This window comes from Ctenopharyngodon idella, chromosome 14, assembly GCF_019924925.1.
Source record: "Ctenopharyngodon idella isolate HZGC_01 chromosome 14, HZGC01, whole genome shotgun sequence".
Taxonomy (NCBI): domain Eukaryota; kingdom Metazoa; phylum Chordata; class Actinopteri; order Cypriniformes; family Xenocyprididae; genus Ctenopharyngodon; species Ctenopharyngodon idella.
The window spans coordinates 25,355,303-25,380,157 of NC_067233.1; the positions used below are offsets into that span (position 1 = coordinate 25,355,303).

General features: G+C 35.5%; 1 protein-coding gene and 1 long non-coding RNA gene across 5 annotated transcripts in view; one reads left to right on the plus strand and one right to left on the minus strand.

Annotated features, from left to right (window-relative positions):
• Positions 1-24,855, minus strand: part of LOC127494793 (uncharacterized) — a 77,203-nt gene that overhangs the window by 48,993 nt on the left and 3,355 nt on the right. Inside the window, exon 2 of the long non-coding RNA XR_007924975.1 lies at positions 18,920-19,151. This is a non-coding gene — a long non-coding RNA (uncharacterized LOC127494793). The remainder of the gene's footprint in view (positions 1-18,919; positions 19,152-24,855) is intronic.
• Positions 11,071-23,837, plus strand: tlx2 (T cell leukemia homeobox 2). Of its 4 annotated transcripts, none has more exons than XR_007924974.1 (4): positions 11,071-12,496; positions 18,944-19,181; positions 22,139-22,372; positions 22,857-23,831. XR_007924974.1 is itself a non-coding variant. In XM_051860949.1 (4 exons), the coding sequence occupies exons 1-4, from the start codon at positions 12,016-12,018 to the stop codon at positions 22,866-22,868; spliced, it is 912 nt and encodes a 303-aa protein (XP_051716909.1). In that variant the 5' UTR covers positions 11,078-12,015; the 3' UTR covers positions 22,869-23,826. The 4 variants fall into 4 exon arrangements, 3 of the variants coding, with proteins under 3 accessions (XP_051716908.1, XP_051716907.1, XP_051716909.1); XM_051860949.1 differs by having other exon boundaries at positions 11,078-12,496; positions 22,192-22,372; positions 22,857-23,826; XM_051860948.1 differs by having other exon boundaries at positions 18,947-19,181; positions 22,192-23,837.

Here is a 24,855-nt window from a genome sequence, read left to right on the forward strand (position 1 = left end):
TAGTTTAACTAATTTCAGTTACATGCTTAAAAGATGCAGGTGGAGAACGTGGAACATAAACATTCTTCCACATGATTGAAAATGAAGTGAACATGAACCTAAAGCGCATTCATTTACTTTAAATCCATTAAAATGGAGAAAAATGCTTGTGCATGCAAGTTGTAAACCGTTCCAGTGCCTCTCTCTCTCGTGATGCATGAAGGCTTATTTGTGCGAGCTCATTATGATTAATAACGCGCGGACTGTGGACGCTCCATTGTCACAAGAGAAAATGGAAAATGCAATTACCCGTTTGAGATGGCTGGGAAAACAGGACTCGTGGAAGACTGACTGTAACTATTGGAAACAGCGAGATAAAATGGCACGAAATTAAACAGAGGACTCTCAGACAACAGGGCCAGATTACTGAAGTCCAGTCTAGACTTTACAAATAACCATTACTGTGAGAGTCTACGATAATGTTGGGTAACACTTTGAACCTTGAACGTATTGCATTAATTAATGATTATACACTGGGTTAAAAACAACCCAAGTTGGGTTGAATATGGACAAACCCAGTGACTGGGTTTTTTTTAACCCAGCAGTTGGGTTAAATGTTTGTCCAATGTGCTGGACAGTTTTATTTAACTCAACTATTGATTAAAAATCACTATATGGCTGACTTAAAATGAACCCAAAATAGATTAGAAAAATAAAAATCAGACACACAGTTAGTAGAGGCAACAATAAAAACCAAAAGGTGAACATTAATAAGCAATTTAATAAATGTTTATTGTTTAATTATTATTAATTAAACTTATTAATAAATGTTCATTCATTAAATTCATTTCCTATGTATTTTGGGTTTATTTTAAGCAAGCAATACAGTAATTTTTAAACAATAGTTGGGTTAAATAAAATTACTGAGCAGGTTGGGCAAACATTTAACCCAACCACTGGGTTAAAACAACCCAACTTGTTTTTAACCCAGCATTTTTTTTTAAAAGTGTAGTAATAAAAATAACAATGTGTGGTATAAGCATCCCCACAAAAGTAGGGATGCACCGATATGAAAATTTGGCCGATACCGATAATTCTTTACATTTGAAAGCCGATAACAGATATATTAACTGATCAATCTAAATCAAAGATTTTATATCATTTTTGAGAGCCTGATTACAGAAACAAAAGTCTCACCATTAAAATGTCCCAAACACACAATTATAATGTTCTCATTATTATATTACGTAGCCCTTTTGAAGTGATTTCAATCATATTTCAAGCAGTTCAAAACCATAATAGTGGACAGTGCGCATCTGAAGTGTCTCAGCTGAAGGAAATAATCATTATTTATCGGCTTTAATATATCAGCCAAATTTTCTTATCGAGACGATAATGACATATATCGGTCGATACCGATACGGTAGCCGATATATTGTGCATCCCTACACAAAAATATTACCACCGGTGTCAAAAGTATTCACATTCATTACTCAGGCAGAAGTATAGATACTAGGGTTTAAAAAAGACTTCTGTAGAAGTTGAAGTATTAACTCAAGCTTTTTACTCAAGTAAAAGTGTAAAAGTAATGTAAGGGAAAAAAATGCCATTAAGGACAAAAGCTTAGGCCGCACCACAGGGGCCTATTGTGCACTACCCCACCTCCTCAAAAAAACATTTTTCTAAAGGCCATAATGACTATAATGTTATATTAAAATGTTAATGTTGAAAAATTTGGGATGCACTAGGCTACCTCTTTCTACCAACCTCCTCGCTGGTGCTTGGTTGGGACATTCGCTCGAGTTCTCTTCTTCTGCCACGGACATCTTCGTACTTGGCTACATACGTCTGTTATGTCCAGTGTTGGGGGTAACGAGTTACAAAGTTAGTATAGCCTACTTATCACAACATTGTCAATCGCGTTGTCAATCGCAAACGCTAATTTATTCAAACGTCTCTCTACCGAACTACCTACTGTAGCTTAATTTGCGGAGGACGAAGAGAAAGCACCCGTTTGATAAATGAGCCAGTAGTGGATAAATAATAACTTTTAAGAAAAAATCTTTTCTGACTAACGACCCCAACACTGGCTATGTCCTCCTTGCTGGAGTGTGACGCGATTTGTTTTCATGTGCAGGTGCGATGGATCGCGTACAAACCAATAAGGTGTCGAAATAGTATATATGTTTATACTTCTCATCCAATCACAATCAAATTCACTCTATCAGGATGGCGCGATTTATCTGGATAGGTTTTTTTTTTTTTTTTTTTTTTGAACGATGACAAGCCGAAATGAAATAGGAGTAACGAGGCTATTTTTAAAATGTAAGGAGTAGAAAGTACAGATAATTGTGTGAAAATGTAAGGAGTAGAAGTAAAAAGTCGGCTGAAAAATAATTACTCCAGTAAAGTATAGATACCCAAAATTTCTACTTAAGTAAGGTAACGAAGTATTTGTACTTCGTTACATGACACCTCTGAATATTACCCATTGTGACCTAATCATGTACATTATATAGATCAACATAAAATGAGCTTTGAAAACAATTAAAAGTAAGGTTATCAAAGCATGGTCCTGTGAAATTAAGTATTTAATCTCACGTTACACTTTATTTTGATGGTCCCCTTTAGACATTCTGTTGACTATAAGTTACGTTGCAACTACATGTCAACTAACTCTCAGAGTATTAGTAGACTGTTAGGGTTAGTAGAATAAGGGTTTAGGGTTAGAATAAGTTGACATACTTGAAAAGTTACTTATAGTGAGTATAATGTCTGTTGGGGAACATCAAAAACTGTTCGCAGATATTAAGCAGACAGACAGAGTTAGTTGACATGTAGGTGCAACATACTGAATGTCTAAAGGGGACCATCAAAATAAAGCGTGACCAAGAATATTTGTATTTTACATTCTTTTTTTTATAATAACATGTAGATTACTTTAACACTCCTAAATGACAGTTGCCCCGTTTCACATCAGAAGACCTGAAATGGTCACACGTCACATTAAGGAGATAATTTTACATTTTATTTACATATTTACTGGGCAAATCTAACTAACTGCATATTCTTAGTCTGTATTTTGTGTAAATGTTTTTAACTGCACATAAATGATCAATTATAGTGACAGACTCTTTTAAAGTCTGACCCAAGTATCAGCCTCATTGTGAAGAATCTTCACGTAGATATGGGCAGAAACAACAAATCACTGTAAAAAAATCATTGGAATTTTAACTGTAAAAAAAACAAACACTACAGTAAAAACCCTTTCTTTGGTAAAAACTTGTTCACAGTAAGTTCCCTTAATATGGAGAAAACTGTAATAGATCTAACCTTACATTTCATGTAATATTACAGTAAAATACCATTTTTGGAAGTAAAAACAAAAAACAAAAACAAATCATCAGTGAAAAGCCGACATTCTGACATTCACTATGTGACACTTCACATTTGATGTTTTTTTCATTTTAATAACAGTTTCTTTTTCGTTTTATTTCTTTTTTTTTGTTTTGTTATCAGTTCTGTACATTAGGGTTTTATGTTACATCTTATTGTTAAATGAATGTTTATTGAATTATTTGAATGTCATGTGTGTTACTATGATAGTGTTTTGTATTTGTGCATGATACTGTGTGCACCTTATATTATTAATATTTACCTCAGCTTGTGGATGAACTTTGATTCACCATGTGACTTTCTCTTTAGTGGTTGTCAGTTTTACAGGTTCTGTAAATATGTTTACTGTATATATTTTTATTTTTATAACCACATCTGCCAGATTTTCTTACAGTGTGCATTGTCTTTATCAAAATGATTTCTTAAGGATTTCTTAAGCTAAAGTACAAATGATGATGTATTATTCTTTGCCCCTATTTTACCCTGAGATATATGCACCGTCTTCCCAATATTTCATGCAAATGCCATGTAATTAAAGTCATTCAGTGCTGTCATAGGATGGGCTATAAGGCCAGTTTGATAGACACCTTATTGAGTTAATGCTGCTAGGACTCATTCCAAAAGCCCTAAATTGCAAGGCCATCAATCTCAGCTAGTGTTTTTCCTCACTCAAAGGGAGTCATCAATTAGGAGGCTGGTGCTCCCTGTGTTTTGGCCCAGACGCTGGGTCCCCCCATCTAATACAACAGGCCTGTCTGTGCTGAGACTGTGCAGGGATTGAGAGAGAGAGAGAGAGAGAGAGAGAGAGAGAGAGAGAGAGAGAGGAGGGGGGCTGTATGATAGACAGCACTAAGCCTGAGGGTACATCATTATTACCAAAAGCCACCTCTCTCTCTCTCTCTCTCTCTCTCTCTCTCTTCACTCTTGCTCCACCATGTATTTATCTGTATTCTCTCTCTCTCTCTCTCTCTCAAAAAAAATAAATAATAATTTATATATATATATATATATATATATATATATATATATATTCACATATACATATATATTCATATACATATATATTCACACACACACACACACACACAGTAAAAAAAAAAATATAAAAAATATATAATATATAAAAAAGGTTATCAATATATATTATATAAATATAAAAAAGTATATATATATATATATATATATATATATATATATAAAAGTATATATATATATATATACACATACACACACACAATAAAAATATTAATTATATTAAATTCGATTTTTTATTAATAATAACAATAATAATTGTAATAATAATAATAATGATAATACATTATTTAAATTATATATATATATATATATATATATATATATATATATATATATATATATGGTGAGTCAACGAATAATAAAATATATTTACACACCACACACATGAAATAATAAAAAAGAGCAATAAGAAACATAATAAATTATATTAAATTCGATTTATTATTACTAATAACAATAATAAATGATAATATATATATATATATATATATATATATATATATATATATATATAAAGGAGTACCTTCTGTAATGTCTGAAATGGTGAGTCAACGAATAATGTGGTTTTTATAGGCTATAAATGAATAAATGTGCACAGACACACACACACACACACACGCACGCACGCACGCACGCACGCACGCACACACACACACACACATAAATAAATAAAATATTAAGTTTTATAATTAATATATGCAAAATATTTAGGAAGTCAAAAAAACAATGGCTTTTTATTTTTGCGTAAATATCTTTTAAGATGCTAGTATTTCATTTGCACTCTTGCTGTTTTAAATTTGATAGCCTCTCTTGTGCCATTTGAATAGTAACTGACACAAGCCAGTCGCGATTCTTGTAGTATATAGGAGCAAAAGAGTGAACAAACTGTTATTATTACATACATTTGAACATTTCCCGTCTGTTTTCATTAAGTTGGCCCATGCCGCCCCTCCCCCGGGTTCCTCCCCCGCAGGTGGCTGGCAGAAGGTCCCTCTCAGCCCGCAGCCCGCGGGCATCACCGCTGAGTCCGTGCCGGTGGCGGCTGGTGGACGAAATTAAATTACTGCTCGCGGTTTGTAAACAACACAAAGCCAATGATACGCTTAATTACGCTTTTGACACTTCAACGAGACGCGTGTAGAAACGCGATCGGAACGAAAGACACAAAAAGATGGATTACAAGAAACACAATAATGCTTGAAGCAGATGCGTTTAAATTAAACATGGTTCCGTTGTCATTGTTGCTAAATATCTATCTATCTATCTATCTATCTATCTATCTATCTATCTATCTATCTATCTATCTATCTATCTTTATCCAGTGCTTTCAGAGAACCATGTTTGATTAATGTCTTAATCAATAAGTAAACTAATTAAAGCTCTTATTAAACTTTGGTTTGGAATTGTGTATTTCCTCACATTTCAACATTTTCATACTGAAAACACTAAATTGGGGGTCTGCCTCAATTACTATAATCCGTGAAGATATAAACTTGATTTAAATTATTAATACAAGGCACCTTTAAATATGCTGAAAACATAGTTCATGTCTTTGTCATTACAGTGAAAGATCATATGTGAGGACAATTAATTCATAAATCAATATACACTTAAATAATTACACAGATAAATATATTTTAGTAAGTCATATTTTCGTTTGTTTACTACGACCTGTGCAAGATCAATAAATTTACTGCCAGAAATGTCCCCAAATCGTGCAAGAAAATACAGAATTATGACAAACAAGAGGAAAAAATTGTTCATCCGTTTTATATTTTTTTATTTAAAAATTGTATGTACCTTGCCTAAATTAGTTACATCAAATACTTCGTTATAATCTTATAACTAAACTTACATAAAAATGCAAATTCTGATAATACAAATGTTGAGTAAAAGAAGATGCATAATTTAAAATATATAGCATACAGAGAAAAAAAATATTAAAAAAAATTATATTATATTATCTCTTATCTCATTCATTCGGTTTAATTTGGTAATAATAGCCTGCCAATAATAATAATAAAATAAAAAAATAAAAAAAATAAAAAAAAGGGCGTGAAGCCCGAATTAAACTGGCTGTACAACCAAAAATGAAACAAAATGATTTTTCTTCCTTTACCATCCCTATTTCTCCCCAACGCCCTCTGCGCGCAAAATTCATATCGACAAAGTGAATAAAACAATTCATTATTCCAACACTTTATCTGTTTCAGGTCACACAAGACCTTGCGATGTTATCCTGTCTCCCCTGCCCTCACACCTCTCATTTAGCCCACATTACCAGATGACGTATCGGAGATCCCGGTGCGCTCTTGAGCGCTTTTCCCTTTCGGCGGTCCGTCCAGTTGAAGCCGTCTGATCGGGCAAGGAGGCGCCAGGTTCTCCCGGGGGAGAGAGAAAGTCAAGGACTGCAGCTCGAGATGCAGAATAACGTAATTCAATCTGCTCTGAATTCAACCTAATTACAGCAGAAAGCACAACAGTCATGGGAGGGATGGAGAATGGTGCAATGGATGCGAATCCTCTCTTTGACAGGCTCATCGGCGCGCGCATACACATAAGCAAACACACACGCGCGCGCGCACGCACACACACACATACATTTGAGGGGCACAAGGCCAAGATGCACACGAGGAAATGCTGAAGGTAAAAGGATGTACTGACACTAAGAGGCGCTGGGATCAGCCAGAGCTGTTCCGCCATTTCTCTGCTGAAAGACACCAGGATGAAGTCTCAGATGAAGCTTCTAACATCATTAGATTAAGAAGATTGAAGTTCATAACATAAAGAAATATAGGCTACTAGTGATAATACACTAAAAAATGCTTTGCTAAAAACAACCCAAGTTGGGTTGAAAATGGACAAACCCAGCAATTGGGTTGTTTTAACCCAGCGGTTGGGTTAAATGTTTGCCTAACTTGCTGGGTAGTTTTTTTTTTAATTTTTTTAACTCAACTATTGTTTAAAAATTACTGTATTGCTTGCTTAAAATGAACCCAAAGTATGTTGGAAATTAACATTTATTATTAAGTTTAATGAATAATAATTAAACAATAAGCATTTATTAAATTGCTTATTAATAAATGTTCACCTTTTGATTATTATTGCTGCCTCTAGTAATTATTTGTCTGTTTTTTAATTTCCAACCTGTTTTGGGTTCATGTTAAGCCAGCCATATAGTCATTTTTAAACAATATTTGGGTTAAATAAAACTACACAGCACAGTGGGCAAACATTTAACCCAACCGCTGGGTTAAAACAACCCAATCGCTGGGTTTGTCCATTTTCAACCCAACTTGTGTTGTTTTTACCCCGCATTAATAATAGTAATTATACAATAATAATAATGTAAATAGCACATAATTATATGCACACTCTAAAAAAAGTGCTGGGTTAAAAATAACCAAAGTTGGGTTAAAAATGGACAAACCTAGCGGTTGGGTTAAATGTTGTTTAAAAATTACTATATTGCTCTCTTAAAATGAACCCAAAATAGGTTGGAAATTAACTAATATGTTTAATAAATGGACATTTATTACTAAGTTTAATAATAATAATTAAATAATAAACGTATTAAATTGCTAATTAACAAATGTTCACCTTTTGATTGTTGCCTGTATTTTGGGTTCATTTTAAGCCAGTCATATAGTATTTTTCAAAATACTGGTTGGTCAAACATTTAACCCAAACGCTTGGTTTGTCCATTTTTAACCCAACTTGGGTTGTTTTTAACCCAGCATTTTTAGAGTGTATAATTTATTATTCTATATTGTTCCGCAATAGCTAAACAATTGCAAACATAAGTCAACTAACAGTAGCAGTTAAAATGTAAAAGATCATCTTGCATTTAAAGTGAAAAACAGATGCATATCAGTCAATCCTCATAATCTATAGATGGATGCAGCTGTGATGGGTGGGATTTTCCTTTCAAACCCACGTGCCGGGTTCATATTGAACATGGTCGGCAGGTGTTCTAGCAATACATTTTAATGGCTGTTTGTTATGTTGTTTATGTTTGATTATTTTAAAATATCTCTACACCTGAATTTGTTTACATTGACAGCTCATGTAAATAACTAGGAAAATGAGGCTCGGAGTAGCTACTGACTCATCTCATTCTTTATGTAGCGTTGCAATCGCCATTTGTCATGAGCTGTGCTGCTCGGTATCGCCTTCCAGTCCCCGTGGCACCATATTGAGCAAACACTATCGCTGTTGTTTGCAAATCTCCAAAAGCGCAGTGAAACAGGTTACACCCGGGAGGGCGGCGGGTCACCGAATCTGTTGAGAGGCGCACTGTGACAAATTCTTTTTGTCTTCGCTTTGTCTTTATACTTTATTATCAGCACCGCCTGGAGATTCCGATTTATCAATGACCCCATATACACTCAACAGCCTTGCCAAGACATCGCCTACGGGCAACCGGCTATAAGGGCTTTTATATTGGGCTTTCACTGGTAGAGGAAGGCCGTTTTAGAAGGCTTTAGGCATGAACCAAATAAGGTCAAAATGCAGGGTTAGTGGGTGTTTACAGTATGCATTCGTTAAGCGTTTTCAAACATTTCAGCATCACAAAAGTTAGTGCGCTCGCGAACAGAAATCGTAACCATGGCAACAGCTGCTCGTCAGTTAGCTATCAGACAAAACATAAGTAGCATCAGTTATTATTCGCACATTACCAGATACAAGAAAATGAGTTATCTGTGCCAGTGCACGCGCCAAAAGACAAATTTGGTTGAGCTCTGTAAATCACTGACAGAAATCATTTTAATCTTATTTGCTTTCAACTTATGCATGCATTTCAGACTTTCAGTCGTTTCAGTCATTGCAATGTTTTAACAGGACATTAATTGGATGGATTTTAGTATAAACACTCCATTGCACCTAATGAAATGAAACAAGAGTTGGGTAGGCGCGGTTTGTCAGGTTCAATAATTCGAGCTCTTCTTAGTGTTAAAAATAATTACAATTTAAACCAATTAGTAACCATTAGATAATATTTTGCCTCCGCGCGAAAATGTAATTGTGTTTAACATTCACTGCTGACGAAAACAAGTCGAGAACGCGCGGGGTAGCGTTTGCTTCTGGAATTTAATTCAACTCAATAACAGCAAGAGAGAAACGCAATTAAAATATTTCCAGCACAGTTCATTTAGTCCGATAATAACTGTGGTTAAAATAAAGCAATCTGAGGGAAAATAACTGCTGCAGGAATATGAATGTGCAAGAAATTAGATCTACAATTGCATATGTGTATGGCATTAGGGCGAAATCATGCAAATGAAAACCAGGAACTAATAGTTAATCCTGACTGTTAATTATGATTGAGCTCGTCCTTTATTTCTGAACTGCTTCGTGATGAAGACAGACTCAGTCGTGTCTGATGATCATGACCTCAGATGGGCCTTTAAAAACGAGATGCTCTAAAACTTCCGGCTCCATATCATCATCATCATCACTCTGCCAGAGCAACGAAATACAATCATCATTTCTGGAAGACGTTGTCAGCATTACCTTCAAACGAGCATTACTGTACGACAAGCTCTTCATGTTTAAGAGAACAAACTCGCATTTTGATACAGCCAGAGATGTTTTTGTTGCACAACACGACCTCGTGCAGTTAAAAGCCACGACTCCGGGATGCTTTATTCGACAACATGTTTTCCTGCTATTGAGAGACACACACAAGAGCGCTTATTATTGATACCGCTTTGTATTCAGAAAATTGATTTTTATGCTTCCCTCTAGCCACTTTGTGCTGCGGAGAAATATTTTTATTCGTGCGAAAGCTGAAATAAGTACGTAATAAAACGATGATATATTAAATTCGTTTTCCTTGCTTTCAGGTTTTATTATGCGCCATTTTTCATTTTTATTGAATTGAAAGCGGAGAATCTTCCACTGTAGCTTCAGGCGAAAAAAGGTTAAATTATTTGCGCCAATCACACTGGCTTCTGCATCACTGAAGGCAACTGATGCTTCCCTGGCTTCACCCTTCATTTTACGCACCCAAAGGCTAGTGCACTTCAATGAAATTCAGTTTCATTTGATTAAGCAAACGCATCGCCATGTGTAAAGCTGCGTGTTTCTGTACCCTTGACAAAACCTGAAGAGCTTTTTTCACAATTGAACTAAACATCTTGGCCTTTATTCGATGGGATAATTAACAGCTTCAACCCTGTGGTTTACAAGCTATTTTGATGTGTTATCTTTCACAACATTAACATTATTATTATTCTTTTATAGTCCAATTATGTCAATAGAATTCCTGCATAGATTCAGTGTATTTTAACTTCACAATTCACCTTTTTACAAGTGTCAAGTTGTAATCGTTGTATTCACGTTGGTTTCACACATTTTTGAAACCTCTTTATAACATATTCGATATAAATGTGGATGTAATGACTCTAAAAAAATATCTAAAATTAATCATCCAATACAAAAAGTAGCGTAAGCAAGTAAAACACAAAATAAATTGCACCGTAGAAACGTCTAAAATGATTAAATCAAAAATATAATGATATTAAGGTCACTCAATTTGAGCACAATTTGACTTTTCTTAAAAAGGTCAAAATATGATATTGATAAAAAATTGACCTTCGTGGCTCACATTAATGAAGGTCAAAAGTTATCTGTTATTTGTTTTTCTTGTCACATGAGAACAAAATGGCTTCCTGCAAGTTGGTTACACCACACGGACTTTAATTTGGCAGACCAAATTCCACCCCTCCCCCCAAGAAATAATATTAATAATATTTAAAAACAGAATCACTTCACTGCTTATTTTTGAAAGAAACTATAATATAAGATTTTGCCAAACTACTTACGTCAACGCTTTTTAATAAATCCACTACACTGCTCTATTTTCTAGGAACATGAAACATTTTATTTTTAAACGTGAGCTGTAAAACAACAGCCCTGGTTAAAAAAAAACAAAAAAAAAAAAAAAAAACAGAAGCGGGTTCTTTAAGAGAGGGGTGCGGGCGCGAGGCATTGTCTCTACAGAAGTGCGCGAGAGCCAATGGAGAGGCGCGTGACAGAGTTTGGGCAGAAGGGGTTTGTCTCACCTGCTCGAAATCACTTCAAGAGGAGCGCGAACAGGACATTTTCAGCTCGCGACAATTAATACGCACGTATCGGACAGTTAACACTTCACTTTAGATAACAGTGATGAGCTCAAGTCTGGGCCGTGCGCCTTTCTGAGGTACAGCACCACTCCAGAAACGCGTCAGGTTTGTTTGCTAGAACTTGGCAACTCATCACTCCGGGATTTAACAGTGAGCGCGGATCCCTTTCTACCGCCGAGTCGCTTTTTTTAGGCATCATCATGGAACTGAAAAAGAGCCAGCCGCAATGCAAGAAAGTGTTGGATAACGTTGATTTTATCGTGAAGGAGTCAATGTGATTTCTGTTCTTCGTTGTTTTTGTACATCAAATGGCAGCGATATAAATTCCACGAGCTCTGAGCACTTCAAGGAAGAATATTTGTTTTTTTTTTGTTGTTTTGTTTTTTTGTTTTTTGTTTTAAATAAATAAATTATACACCTCTGGGAATAAACCGTAAGTTTTAGGAATTAAACATCTGTGTGTAACAGAACCGCGACGATGGAGCACACGGGAATCGAAGAGGTGAACCAGACCCACCAGCAGCACGAACCCATCAGCTTTGGAATAGATCAGATTCTCAATGGTTCCGATCAGCCGAGTAGTTGCATGCTGCCGAGCCGAACCGGCGAGCCGGACTACGCGCTCGCGCCGAACGTCTATTCCAACGGCTACAACAGCGTGTACAATCCGGCCTGTTCGATGGCGGCCGGACTGGCAGGTTCCTACAACGTAAACATGAACATGAATGTGAGCATGAATATGAACGTTAACGTGAACTCAGGGAATGCAGGCGGTGTCATCCGCGTCCCGGCCCACAGACCCATGCCACCCGCACATCACCCGCCGACAACCGCCCATCCACCGGGCATCGCGGCGGGGATGCCCACCGTGCCCACGGTCTCCAGCATGGGCAGTCCCCACAGCTTCACGTTCCCCTGGATGGAGAGCAGCAGAAGGTTTGCGAAAGATCGGCTGACCGGTAAGACTGGATTATATGTCCCGGTTTTTCCCAGGCTATAATTTTGACCAACATCAACGAAGACAGACAATTCATTTGTTGCTGACTTTTATGAACTGAAAAAAAAAAAAAAATAATAATAGCTGATTAAACGTAAATTGCTGCAAATTTTCCAATGATTTCTCATAGCCTAAATTAAACCCATAAATTAATAATAATAATAAAAAAATGCTTTTGTAAAAACAGCGGCAGTTCAGTTAATAGCAGAATAGGATAAAAATAGGCTAAAACAAAAACAAAACAAAACAAAACAAAAACAAACAAACAAAAAACGCTACGGTTTTACAGCCCATTTTCAGGTCCCCATTTCCACTGAATTATTTTCTTTGACTCTATGCCGTTTGTTAAAGAAATATTTCAATGCATTACGATCTTTTACCATTAAAATGCAATATTTACGTTTCGGTATAATAACATATATTTGCATATAATATATGTGTGTGCGTGTGTGTGTATAGGCATATATATATATATATGCAGAAATATATTTCAGCCTAACAGAATTTTCAAGATTATAATTTTTTTTTTCCCCCCCAGAGCCAAATGGATTTTAATTTAAAATAAATGCCTTCTAACTTTAATCTAGACGATTATTTGGTTACACTTTATTTTGTGACGTAGTTACATTTTAATAAGTACTGAGTAATTTTAATTAACTACATGCACTTACTATAGAGTTACGGTTAGTGTTTGGTTTAGGGTTTGTTGTAATTATGCATAATTTACTGTTATTACTATGTAGTAACCTGTAACTAGGTCACCTTAAAATAAAGTGTTACCGATTATTTTTGTCGCCATTATTAAGTGTTTATATTTAGGCTGATGATTGTTGTAGACCCGTTTCTTTTTTCTCTATTCTTGCTAAAAACACTTGATGTCTAACATCTCTGCATTACGCTTGAATTAATATCAGAAATCCTCTAAACACGTCACTATAGCTTTACCACACGTGAAAATTGAAGAGTAACACTAGACAATCTTTTAAACCATGCAGCACGCTCACAATAATTCAGTTTTATTTGAGACAGCCCATGGTGTTACACCAGCATCATCTCGGCCTGTAGATATTGTGTGTGTGTGTGTGTGTGTGTGTTGCTCATAAAAACACAGTGGCTTTCAAAATCACAATTTCTTGTGGAATGGTTTTATGACACCAAGTCACGTCTGTATTCTTGAGCTCCTGTCTCTCTGGGCCTTTAGGACAAATGAATCATGATACAGTGTTGCAGGGAGCTAAATGTTGCCAGTATGTCACAGCCAGTACTGATGCGTAATGGCATGTTGACAAATCGTTTTAATCTACGCAAACATAATACCAATAGAGATCCAACAGAGGACGATTTTGGATAACATTTCCAAGTGGGACGAAAAAAGCACGCGCGTCTGAAGAAAAATACAGCCTTTAGCCTGCGTATGATTACAGAGAAGGAAACGATGATACTTTATTATTATTATTAGATTCATATGTTTGTATTATTAAGACTTATTTATGTAGGCTATATAATTATTTCAAATATACATTTTAAATTTATATTTTGATTAATTTCTAGATCATAATAATAATAATAATAATAATAAGAAAATATCGTTGGTTATGTCTAGTCTGCAGCTGTATAACATCCTCCTCAGTTTTCCTTTCGGTCAGTTCGCGTCTTCAAATGACGTCACTCATAGTGAGACGACAATGAAGAAGAATATGGATTTCTGCGCATTAAATATTCAGAATTCCGCTCTATTCTCATTAATTATTCAAATGAGAGAATGATATGTCAACTGCAAATGCTCTTTTGTAAATATGCTTATCAATTTTGCTCATAGTCACTTTGGGCCACTCGTTTATTATATTTTATCTCTTCAGTGCCTTTGAATTGCGCTGGATACAAACGCAAGGCCCCCCTTTTTTTTTTTAAGAAATTAAATGTACAGTATATAAGTATATAAACATTACATGATATAAAAATAAATAAACATATACATATATACAGAATTTGCGTCAAAAACCTTGAATGCTGAAAGATATTTACATTATAAGCTATAACAGCAGTTTAAACATTGCAATTAATTTGGTGCCTTCCTCCCAGCGTAACTGGTTATTAGTCATAATGCACACAGGTCTTGCTGTAAAGTCACGATGCCTGTCTGGAATAGATTTCTCTTTTTCCAGTTATTTTCTCCGTCAGCTTGAATTGCATGTCTGCATTTCACCACAAGTGTCAGGGCTAGTATAGGTGCACGGACAGGCCTGAGACTCGATATGCACTGCAGGCCGGACATATCATGCCGGATTGGGAGGCGATGAAAGGCTATACCACATGTTCTTTTGTTAATTGACTCCTTGGCAGTTTGCAAGTTTATAAAAATCCAGAAATGCATAAACAGATCAGTCGCTCTCAAGTCAATAAACACAGGTGCTCTGGCGATGGTGGCGGCGCGCGGCCTTTACGCACGGCTTTTCTGTTCCTGTTAACAGCGTTGGTGACAACTGCGACTTGCATAGAGGCTATATACAACTCTGTAAGCAAAATAACTGCTTTCATAGACCATTTTGAAATATACACAATGCCAGAATCTGATCTCCCAATTCAAACTTCTGTTTAGGGCCTGTATTTGTGTTGTGCGCTCTGAAAAAACACAGCCACTTGCACTGATTCACATAACAGTATATTCATCAGTAGGTAAATTTATTTGTATTACGCTGGTGGTGGGGGCTATTGGGTCCAGCTGCATCACAACATGGGGCAGGTGATGGTCGTAATCTGATATGACTGGCCTTGGAGAAATTGGAAAATGAAATTGCATGTGGATGGCCCTCAATCTGAAATGACAATAATGATCTTTCCCACCCATAAATACAAATGATTATGAAACTGAGACGAGGCCGTGTAGCCATGGTGACAGTGTCTAGGCTCTTGAGCGGACGGTTTATGGCTTTTCCTGACAATTATTTTATTTTATTCGATATTTCAATTCCCAGCATGAGGGGAAATTTAAAGGCACATTCTGTTTTGCCTCACTGCGCGTAAATAGCGACAAATGCCCATGTTATATTTCAATATCGCGCTTTGAATCCATTACATGTATATTTATTAGATTTCTACAAAGGTAATATTCGCAATGGGAAAGGCAGGCGCTGTCGCATGAAGGTGATATCACGTATAACTGATTTTATTACTGGCCGCATATTCTCTAAGGCAAGCTTTGATTTTTTGATGTGCTCACCATAAATTTTATTACACAGACTTATCATTTAGAATTCCCTCTGCTGTCGAGAGAGAATACGGGGATTGTTTTTGTTTCCATTTGACCCACATATGTATCTGCGGAGGAGTGTTTCTGGGAAATTTCTTATTAGTTTTGTTCTGCAATCTGCACACCTGACATATAGTAGAAAAGAAAAAATAACACCGATCAAGCTGTGACATCACATCGACAGAAAGAAAAAAAAATCCCACATAGCCACGGAGACAAAGTGTATCCTCTTATAAATAGAATATATATAAAATAATAATAATAATAATAGAATTTTGATTTCAAACGGTCTAGGATCAGACCGAACATTACCCGTGTGCTTAATTGATGATGACGCGTGCCGCCTGTCACTCAAGATCAGCGCTTTAATTAAAAGCAATCAAATCCAATTACTCACAGGAATGAAGAGTCTATGCGCTTAATCCAATCAGAAGTCTTTTTACTAGCTTGTCTAATAAAATATGACAAATAAACTAATGATCTAGGCATTAGGAATGTTCTGATCAAAATAAAATATCTAAATAAATAAAATCATGACACCTTGTTTTTTTTTTTTTTAAATTATCAGTTACTCTGATAAAATTAAGATGTATCTCAAGAACAAAACAGATTCAATGTCACCCTGACCTCACGTCAGGAATCCCAGCGTGACTGCTGTGTGAACTGTTGAGAAGTTCTTCCGAGAGCCACCGACAGCATAGCAGCGAATCTTCAATTACACGAGAACGTGAATGAATGTAGTTGAGTCGCCAAGAACAGACATTTACAAGATCATGGTATTATCTGAACTCCAACCTGCCAAACAGAAAATTCTCTCTCGGTCTTCACACATGGCCAGGCAATCACTGCAAGACCCAAGTTCAGCCACAAGGATCACAGAACATCTTGGTCAAAGGTCACTCTCTGGTCTACTCAAAAACAGGTTTTTATGCAGCAGAGTACTGTATGTTCTCCAATTATTTGTCATTAGTTCAATTCCTTAATGTCATGTTTTCTTCATTTTATGATGGCCAAACTATTTACATTATTCGTCTATATGGGAACTATGTAATTTAAAATAATGATCTAAGGCATATAATAATTAATCTCTCTCTTTTACATTCTCTTTTCACAAAATTCTGTATTACAAGTCATACACAACAATAAATAGATATTGTCATTGTAAACATTTTCTTTAGATTTTCCATATTGGACTTCTATTGTAACACTAAATCAAACAGATTTTTTCCCAATCCAGGAATTACCTGTTGTGACATGTGTGTATATATATATATATATATATATATATATATATATATATATTATAAAGAATTGTTGGGTTAACTTAAAAAAAAGTAATTCATTGAAATTAAAAAAATGAGTTAATACAATGAAGGCGATTGGTTTAATCAACATAAACTCAATATATTATGTTATCTGAATCACATGAATTACAGAAGTTGATTTGACAAAAGAAAAAATTTTGTGATAACAAATCATGAAAATATTTTTTTGTGTATACCCACACATACAGATACTGTTGATTTCATTTTGCAGCACATACACAAACATACATTAAATATTATGGTAACACAAGGATCATTAGTTAACATGAACTGCACTTCTACAGCATTTATTAATCTTTGTTAATGTTAATTTCAACATCTACTAATACATTATTAAAATCTTGTTAACATTAGTTAATGCTCTGTGAACTAACATGAACAATGAACAACTGTATTTTCATTAACTAACGATAACGAAGATTAGTAAATACAGTAACAAATGTATTGCTCATGGTTAGTTCATGTTAGTTAATACATTAACTAATGTGTATCTAATGAGCTTTATAAGTGTTACCAATATTATATATTATTATATTATATTAACAATATGGACATTTATATACATTTATATTCAGCAGTGTAACCTCCATATATAGACATGTTAGGGACAGTTCATATTAGTGGTTGATAATATGGGCTTTTCCAATGGTTGATTCTTATGACATTTGGTCTACTTATTTCTGAATATGTGGTTACATCCTTGTTTGTATTCACCAAATCATGAGGACAGTTTTCCACACACACTGCTAATGTAGCATAAGAGAGGGAGTGTCATTATTCATTTGCTGTTTGAAATGTGTAAATTAATGTCATTGTGCACACTGGACAGCATTGTGACCTGTGATTTATTTATGCAGTTTCATTCAGGTACACGTACACATCTGGACAGCAAACACTTTTCTGGATTACCAAACATTATAGGTTAGACTTCCAATATGTTGGAAAGGTCTCACCGTGTCTGGGAATCGTTTAAGGTCCACTTAAGGACTCCAAAATGTTTCTGATATATAGTCTTACCAAACAGTTGATATAAGCCTTATATACTTTTTATTTATTTATTTATAAAAGGTCACATCACTTATTCAAAGCTGCTTCCACTACAAACATTAGTGGCAAAAATACAGGAAGGAGGGGAAAGGTGAAAAGAAAATCAAATGAATACATACAAAGAATGCTGAATGCAAAAATCAAGACCTCTGTTGTGAAACCATGAATAATGCATAACCAACAGCCTACAGAAGGGTTGAGTGAGAAATGAACCCGAGTTCCCTGCTGCTGCTGGATAAACCTGAATTACATTGTGTCCATGTGCTGAAGTTAAAAACTGTCGCGTTCGGAGGTTACCATAGCAACGGTACGCCAATCGAACGCTCAGTTCCGATCAGGAAAACGAATCACAAATATAAATCACATAGAACGTTTGCGTTTGGTTTAAAACGTCGTTAAGAACGTCTAAAGATCGCGCCATTATAGCCTATTATTTGATTAATTAAATACATATTTCAGAATATAATATCTAGGCTCAGTGTGATCAAGACCATCACACCAGTAATGAATGACCCAGTGTTTGATTCTGCCCTACTTTACTGACCACGCATTTACTTACAGTGTTATGACAAAAAAAAAAAAAAAGGGAAACACTTCACAATAACCTTAGCTATGGGATAAAATTATTCTCATCAAAATTTCAAGCCATTCACAATTAGCCTATGTCATTCTACATTAAGCATTATTTAATGGCTCCGGAGAATGTTATTATTAGGCCTACTGAAAGTGTTATCGAATGCAAATATTTTTCACATATACTCACGCCCAATTCCTGATTTTCTTTCAGCAGCTCTTTCACCGTTCTCCGTGACACGACGGATCGGTCATCCGTACCAGAACCGAACTCCGCCGAAAAGGAAAAAGCCGCGCACGTCGTTCAGCCGAGTGCAGATCTGTGAACTGGAGAAGCGCTTTCACCGGCAGAAGTATCTGGCGTCTGCGGAGCGCGCCACGCTCGCCAAGGCCCTGAAGATGACAGACGCTCAGGTCAAAACCTGGTTTCAGAACAGAAGAACAAAATGGAGGTGAGTGGAAATATATACTTCAAAATGCCTTATTTTTAAACATGCCCGCCTGTCCAATCCCTATCAGTCAAAAATGTTTAATAAAAGAAAGAAGCGACAATAACACAGAGCCTATTTAAGAATAGTACATATACCCTTGATGTAACACCAGCAGTTTCACCAATTAGACATGAGCACAACCAACAACTTTCTGTGGGGACTTTCTGCGGATCCCATTTTGAACTAAATGTGATTACCACGAATTTATGCACACATTTTAAAACGTCCTTCTATTAGAAATGTTAGAACTCACCCATATTGTTCTTAATTTATTCTTTTGAAAAAAAAAAAAAAAAAAAGCTTATTTTTTTCTGCTTTTATTGTGCTACCTTTGATTGTCTTTATGTATTTGTGGTTAGTAACATAACTAAAATCCTGTTGACTTTTCTGAAATTAATTATATATCTGAATTAGTGCTATCAAACCATTAATTGCATCCAAAATAGTTTGTTTACATAATATATGTGTATTTATTATGTATATATATATATATATATATATATATATATATATAAATACACACACACACATGTATATATTTAAGAAATATTTACATGTATATATATATATATATATATATATATATATATATTGTTTTTTTTGTGTGAAATATTTACATGCATGTGTTTGTATTTATAGATACATAATAAATATACACAGTACACACACATATATTATGTAAACACAAACTATTTTGGATGCGAATAATCGTGATTAATCACTTGACAGAACTAATCTGAATCAAAAGGTTTCAAATAATTTATATTTTGTTGGCAATACATGATTAGATATATATTTCCAATATCAGCTATGAGAAATGATCTTAAGTGAAGGCCTAGTGGAAAATAATACTACTGTGAATTTGCAGAGGATTGCATTTTTATTTGTTTATTTATTTTATATTGGACACCAATTGCCTTGACCAAGCAGAAACGTTGAAGCTCTTAAAAGGCTCTGTGGAAACTTGCTGTCCATGCAGTACAGAAGCTATTCTTCTGAATAATTGAGCGCATGTCCATCCTTTCCCCATAATCTACTCAAGCTTTTGCTGTTGGCTCTTTTGGAGCAAATAAGTGCCCAATCTAATTAAGAGCAGGCTTACTTACCTTTGGTTTTACCAACAGGCTGCAATAGGCAGACAAGAGCTGGCTGAACGTGATTTATTTATGATGAAGCTGAGTCATGGCCTTTAACAAATAAAAATTTATTATGGTTGTTTTAGTATGCCTACTCATCAATATTTATGGAGCTCAACTTAATTCAACAATTATCTGTATCTGCTGAAAGCTGCTGGGAAACGTTCATTAGCGCGGGCACTTCTCCGGACTGTTGAACTTGCAGTGCTTCGCCTCTTAGGATTGAAATTCTGGTAAATCTTATACCAACCAAACCTGAATACACTGAAAACAATTGCTCTCAAAATGAAGGCCTCCATGAAAATCTTCATCTTCCATGACAAAATCTGTCCACCATGTGGGTCTAAATCGTTGCTCCGTACCTGCCGCCCCGCGTCCATTAGCCACACGTCACACGCAGCTAAATGCATCACTGTAATGTGATTGCACTTGGCTCATTTGATCACAGGCTTGTTACCCGTACGATCGACACACAAATACATCCTTCATTCTCAAAGTGTCTCCAGACTACAGTCGAATATTATACATCACGATAAAACTGGAAAACCTGACGTGAAATGCAGCACTCATTTGTTTTTAGCCATTTTTGTTTGCATTTTCCATGCTGTAAGTGATCACACATGAACCATTTATCATCTTAAATGTGATAAAATATTCAAATACGGCATTATAAATAAATGGCAATTGTCTAAAATATATATATGCATTTCCTAATACATGTTTCAAAAAATATGTTGTAGTTTTGTTACTGTAAGGAGCTATTTTTATCCTTAAAAATACTTTTGTTGGTGCAACCATGTGAGATATTAAATAATATTTTTGACTTTTAATAAAATCAATTAATTCACTTGACAAAACATTTTTAATTAGCATTTGTTTTCTGTATCGCTCACTCTGAGAACAAAAGGTTCCAAAGAACTTCTTCTGTCAGGTGCTTCATATAGAACCTTTTAAGGATTTATGGATTTAGTTTTAATTAGTTTTGTTTTATTTTAATTCATTTTTTAATTTCAATTCAGTTTGATGAATTAAGAAGCTTGTAAACATACTTTATCACAAGAAAAAAAAATGAAAGAACCTGTTAAACATGAAAGTATTATGCAATAATTTAAGACATTTCTTCAGAACTATTTTGGGTTCTTTAAAATTGAATCAAGGGTTCTATATATAAAGGAAAAAATCCTTTTATACATTCAAATTAAATACATTTTCAGAGAATTCTCCCACAAATGATGCATTTTTTCATCATTTATTCACCCTAATGTTGTTCCAAACCTGTATGACTTAATTTATTCATACAGTTGTTTGTCCATACAATAAAAATCATGATAAAAGTACTGTGGAATGACATGTGGTTGATTTAAATGATATAATTTACATTTTTGGGTGAACTATCCCTTTAAAATTAATTCAGCTGGTAGAAAGATGAATCATATTCAATCTATCAAAGTATATACCAATCCGGACCAATAAAATAGGATTTATTCATTGTTTTGTCATGTACTGTTATATAATAATATTCACATCTGTTATGCCGACAGCCCCAACAGGCTCCTCATGCGTACATTCAAAGCATTATTAAACGTACAGAAGCATTAACATTCACATGTTTCATTCAAAATGACTTTAGTCATAACGCACACATTGTTATTTTTCACAAAGGCATGACATCTCTTTTGTGTATGCGGAGAGCTCAGATCTCTGAAGGTAATTAAAACCAGCCTAGGACCTGCACTAGATAAACATGTTAGTTGACATAATCCGCTTTTTGTATTTGAAAAGGGTCTCTGTCACTGCACATCATGTTGACTTCAATCATGCGTCTCTGATGACAGGAGGCAGACCGCTGAGGAGAGAGAGGCTGAGCGACAGCAAGCCAACCGTCTGATGCTGCAGCTACAACAGGAGGCCTTTCAGAAGACCCTGAGTCAACCGCTCCAACAAGACCCTCTCTGCCTACACAACTCCTCGCTTTACGCCCTGCAGAACTTACAGCCTTGGGCGGAAGACAACAAGGTGACGTCCGTCACCTCAGTCGCATCTGTGGTCTGACCTACAACTCTGATGATGAGTGTGCTAGTTAATTGAGAAAGGATTTTATAGTACATTATAGGACGCCAATTAGACCTTAATTTGGGTGGATCTTTGATATTCTCACTCGGACTCACGAGCATCTGTATTCGACGCCATTCTTGCTTTGTAAAAACGTCTTTTCCAATCATACATGGGAATTCAATTTCAATGATTTTTGACAGGATCAGCTTTGAGTAATTAGAGTAATTTCAGATTAAACTGTATTTTTGTGTATTTGTTTATCAGCATTTTTCAGAAACGTGCTTATTTAAGTCTTGGCGTGAAGCAAAAACCCTAATGTATTCCCAGTTAAAGTGGAATCAAAGCAAACACAAGCACACCCAGTTTACATTTTCATTCCCACCTGAATCTGACTGGTCATTTGAATCTCGACCCTTACGCTACATTCTCGTTCCTCTTTCTTCAGCTACCCATCTAAGAGAGGGACGGGCTATGTCCTTTCCAACCCAAAACCGCAAAGCTGTCTGATGAATTTCATCCATCAAGACGGCTGTCTACGTGCCATTTGGCATCAAGGAGACTGACTCAACCCCAGACTCGTTCATTCTTGTTCTTTTTATTTGTGTTTTGTTTTTTTTTCCTTTGGACTTTGTAAGATGTGTTTGTGCTGCATGTTCTCTACATTTCCTGTATGAAGAGATGGACTAAAAACTGTTAGTTCTGTCAAGCCGGAGTCCTTCCTAAAACGCACTTTGGAAGCAATTATGGAGGCGCTCTCTCTGGATTCTTCATGACGTGACGTTTAAAGGTGTTTTATATTAAAAAGAATTGTGACTTCTAAGACTATTCTTTTTCCTCCGCTGTGAAATTACTTTAGAATAATCTCCAAGGTGATGTGTCATTTTTGCACAACTACAGAATAGACGATTCCAGAAATAATGACCGAACAGCTGCATGTGATTGGTTGCAATGTTACCGAGTTTTTATAATTTTATAATTTTTTTTTGGAAACCAACATACAAATGGCTTATTTTAACATTTATAAAAAATTACACGCATCTCTTTTAAATTTTACTACCTATTTTTAGTCCAAATCATTGTAAAAACCTTATGGTGAGAACCTGTGATTGCAGTTGTATACAAAAAACAAAGTTCTTGACACGTATTTTGAAAGCATTCATCACCCTTGTCCACCTAGACACCGTAAGGGCGTAAACAACTGATGGGATCTCTGTGAGCCAAAACAACAGTCAAAACAGGAGTTTCCTCATTGGCTCCCAAAGAGGAGTGATCCCACGTAACACAGGGAGGGGATGTGAATTCATAGCAGTTTTATTCGCAGCAAATGAGCCTTTACATTCTGTTCTACACATGACTGCATCTCCCAGGAAATGCTAAAGCTGTAAACTGATTATGGCTCTCCACAGCCTGTGGCTTTCAAAAAAGAACCAGCAGTTGCACCAACCATAGACCGGGAACACAATATGCATCTTTCAACAGGAACAATAATACTGTTGGATTTGTGTGATTAGCTCATTTTAAAATTCATTACACATAATCATGATCCAATTTAGTTCTAGGGCAGGTAAATTAAACATTAAAACCTTGGAAATTGATTCTGAAATTACAGAAGATATTCAAATAAAGAACACACACACACACACACACACACACACACACTAATACAAGTATAAGTTTGGGGTCAGTAAGATTTTTTGGTAACACTTTACAATAAGGTTTCATTAGTTAACTACTTTAGTTAACATGAACTAAGAATGAACAGTACTTCTACAGCATTTATTAATTTTAGTTAATGTTAAAAGGTTAGTTCACCCAAAAATGAAAATTATCCCATAATTAACTCACCCTCAAACCATCCTAGGTGTATATGACTTTCTTCCTTCAGCCAAACACAATCGGAGTTATATTAAAAAATATCCTGGCTCTTCCAAGCATTATAATAAGAGTGAATGGTACCCGAGATTTTGAAGCTCAAAAAAGCAAATCCATCCATCATAAAAGTAATCCATACAGCTCCAGAGGGTTAATAAAGGCTTTCTGAAGCAAAGTGATGGGTTTTTGTAAGAAAATATCCATATTTAAAACTTTATTATCACTGCCGTACGTGAGTCGAGTTCCAGTGGAAGAGTGACCTCTGACCCGACGCATGACGTATTGATGAACGTGGAAGAGCAGAGGATAGAACAAATCAAAACACTGGTCACGAATTAGAAGTCTAAAATGAGAACTTTTAAAAAGAAATGAGTATTTCGGTGTATTCCGATATAAGAGAAGAGGAGCTTGAGTTTGTTGCTCAGCCCTATTTGTTTAAACCGTGAGAGGTGTCTACTCTCACATCCTACATCATGCGTCAGGTCAGAGGTCACTCTTCCGCCAGAACTCGACTTGTGTACAGCCGTTACCGGAAGCCAGTGATTATAGTTTATAAAATTTTAAATAGGGAT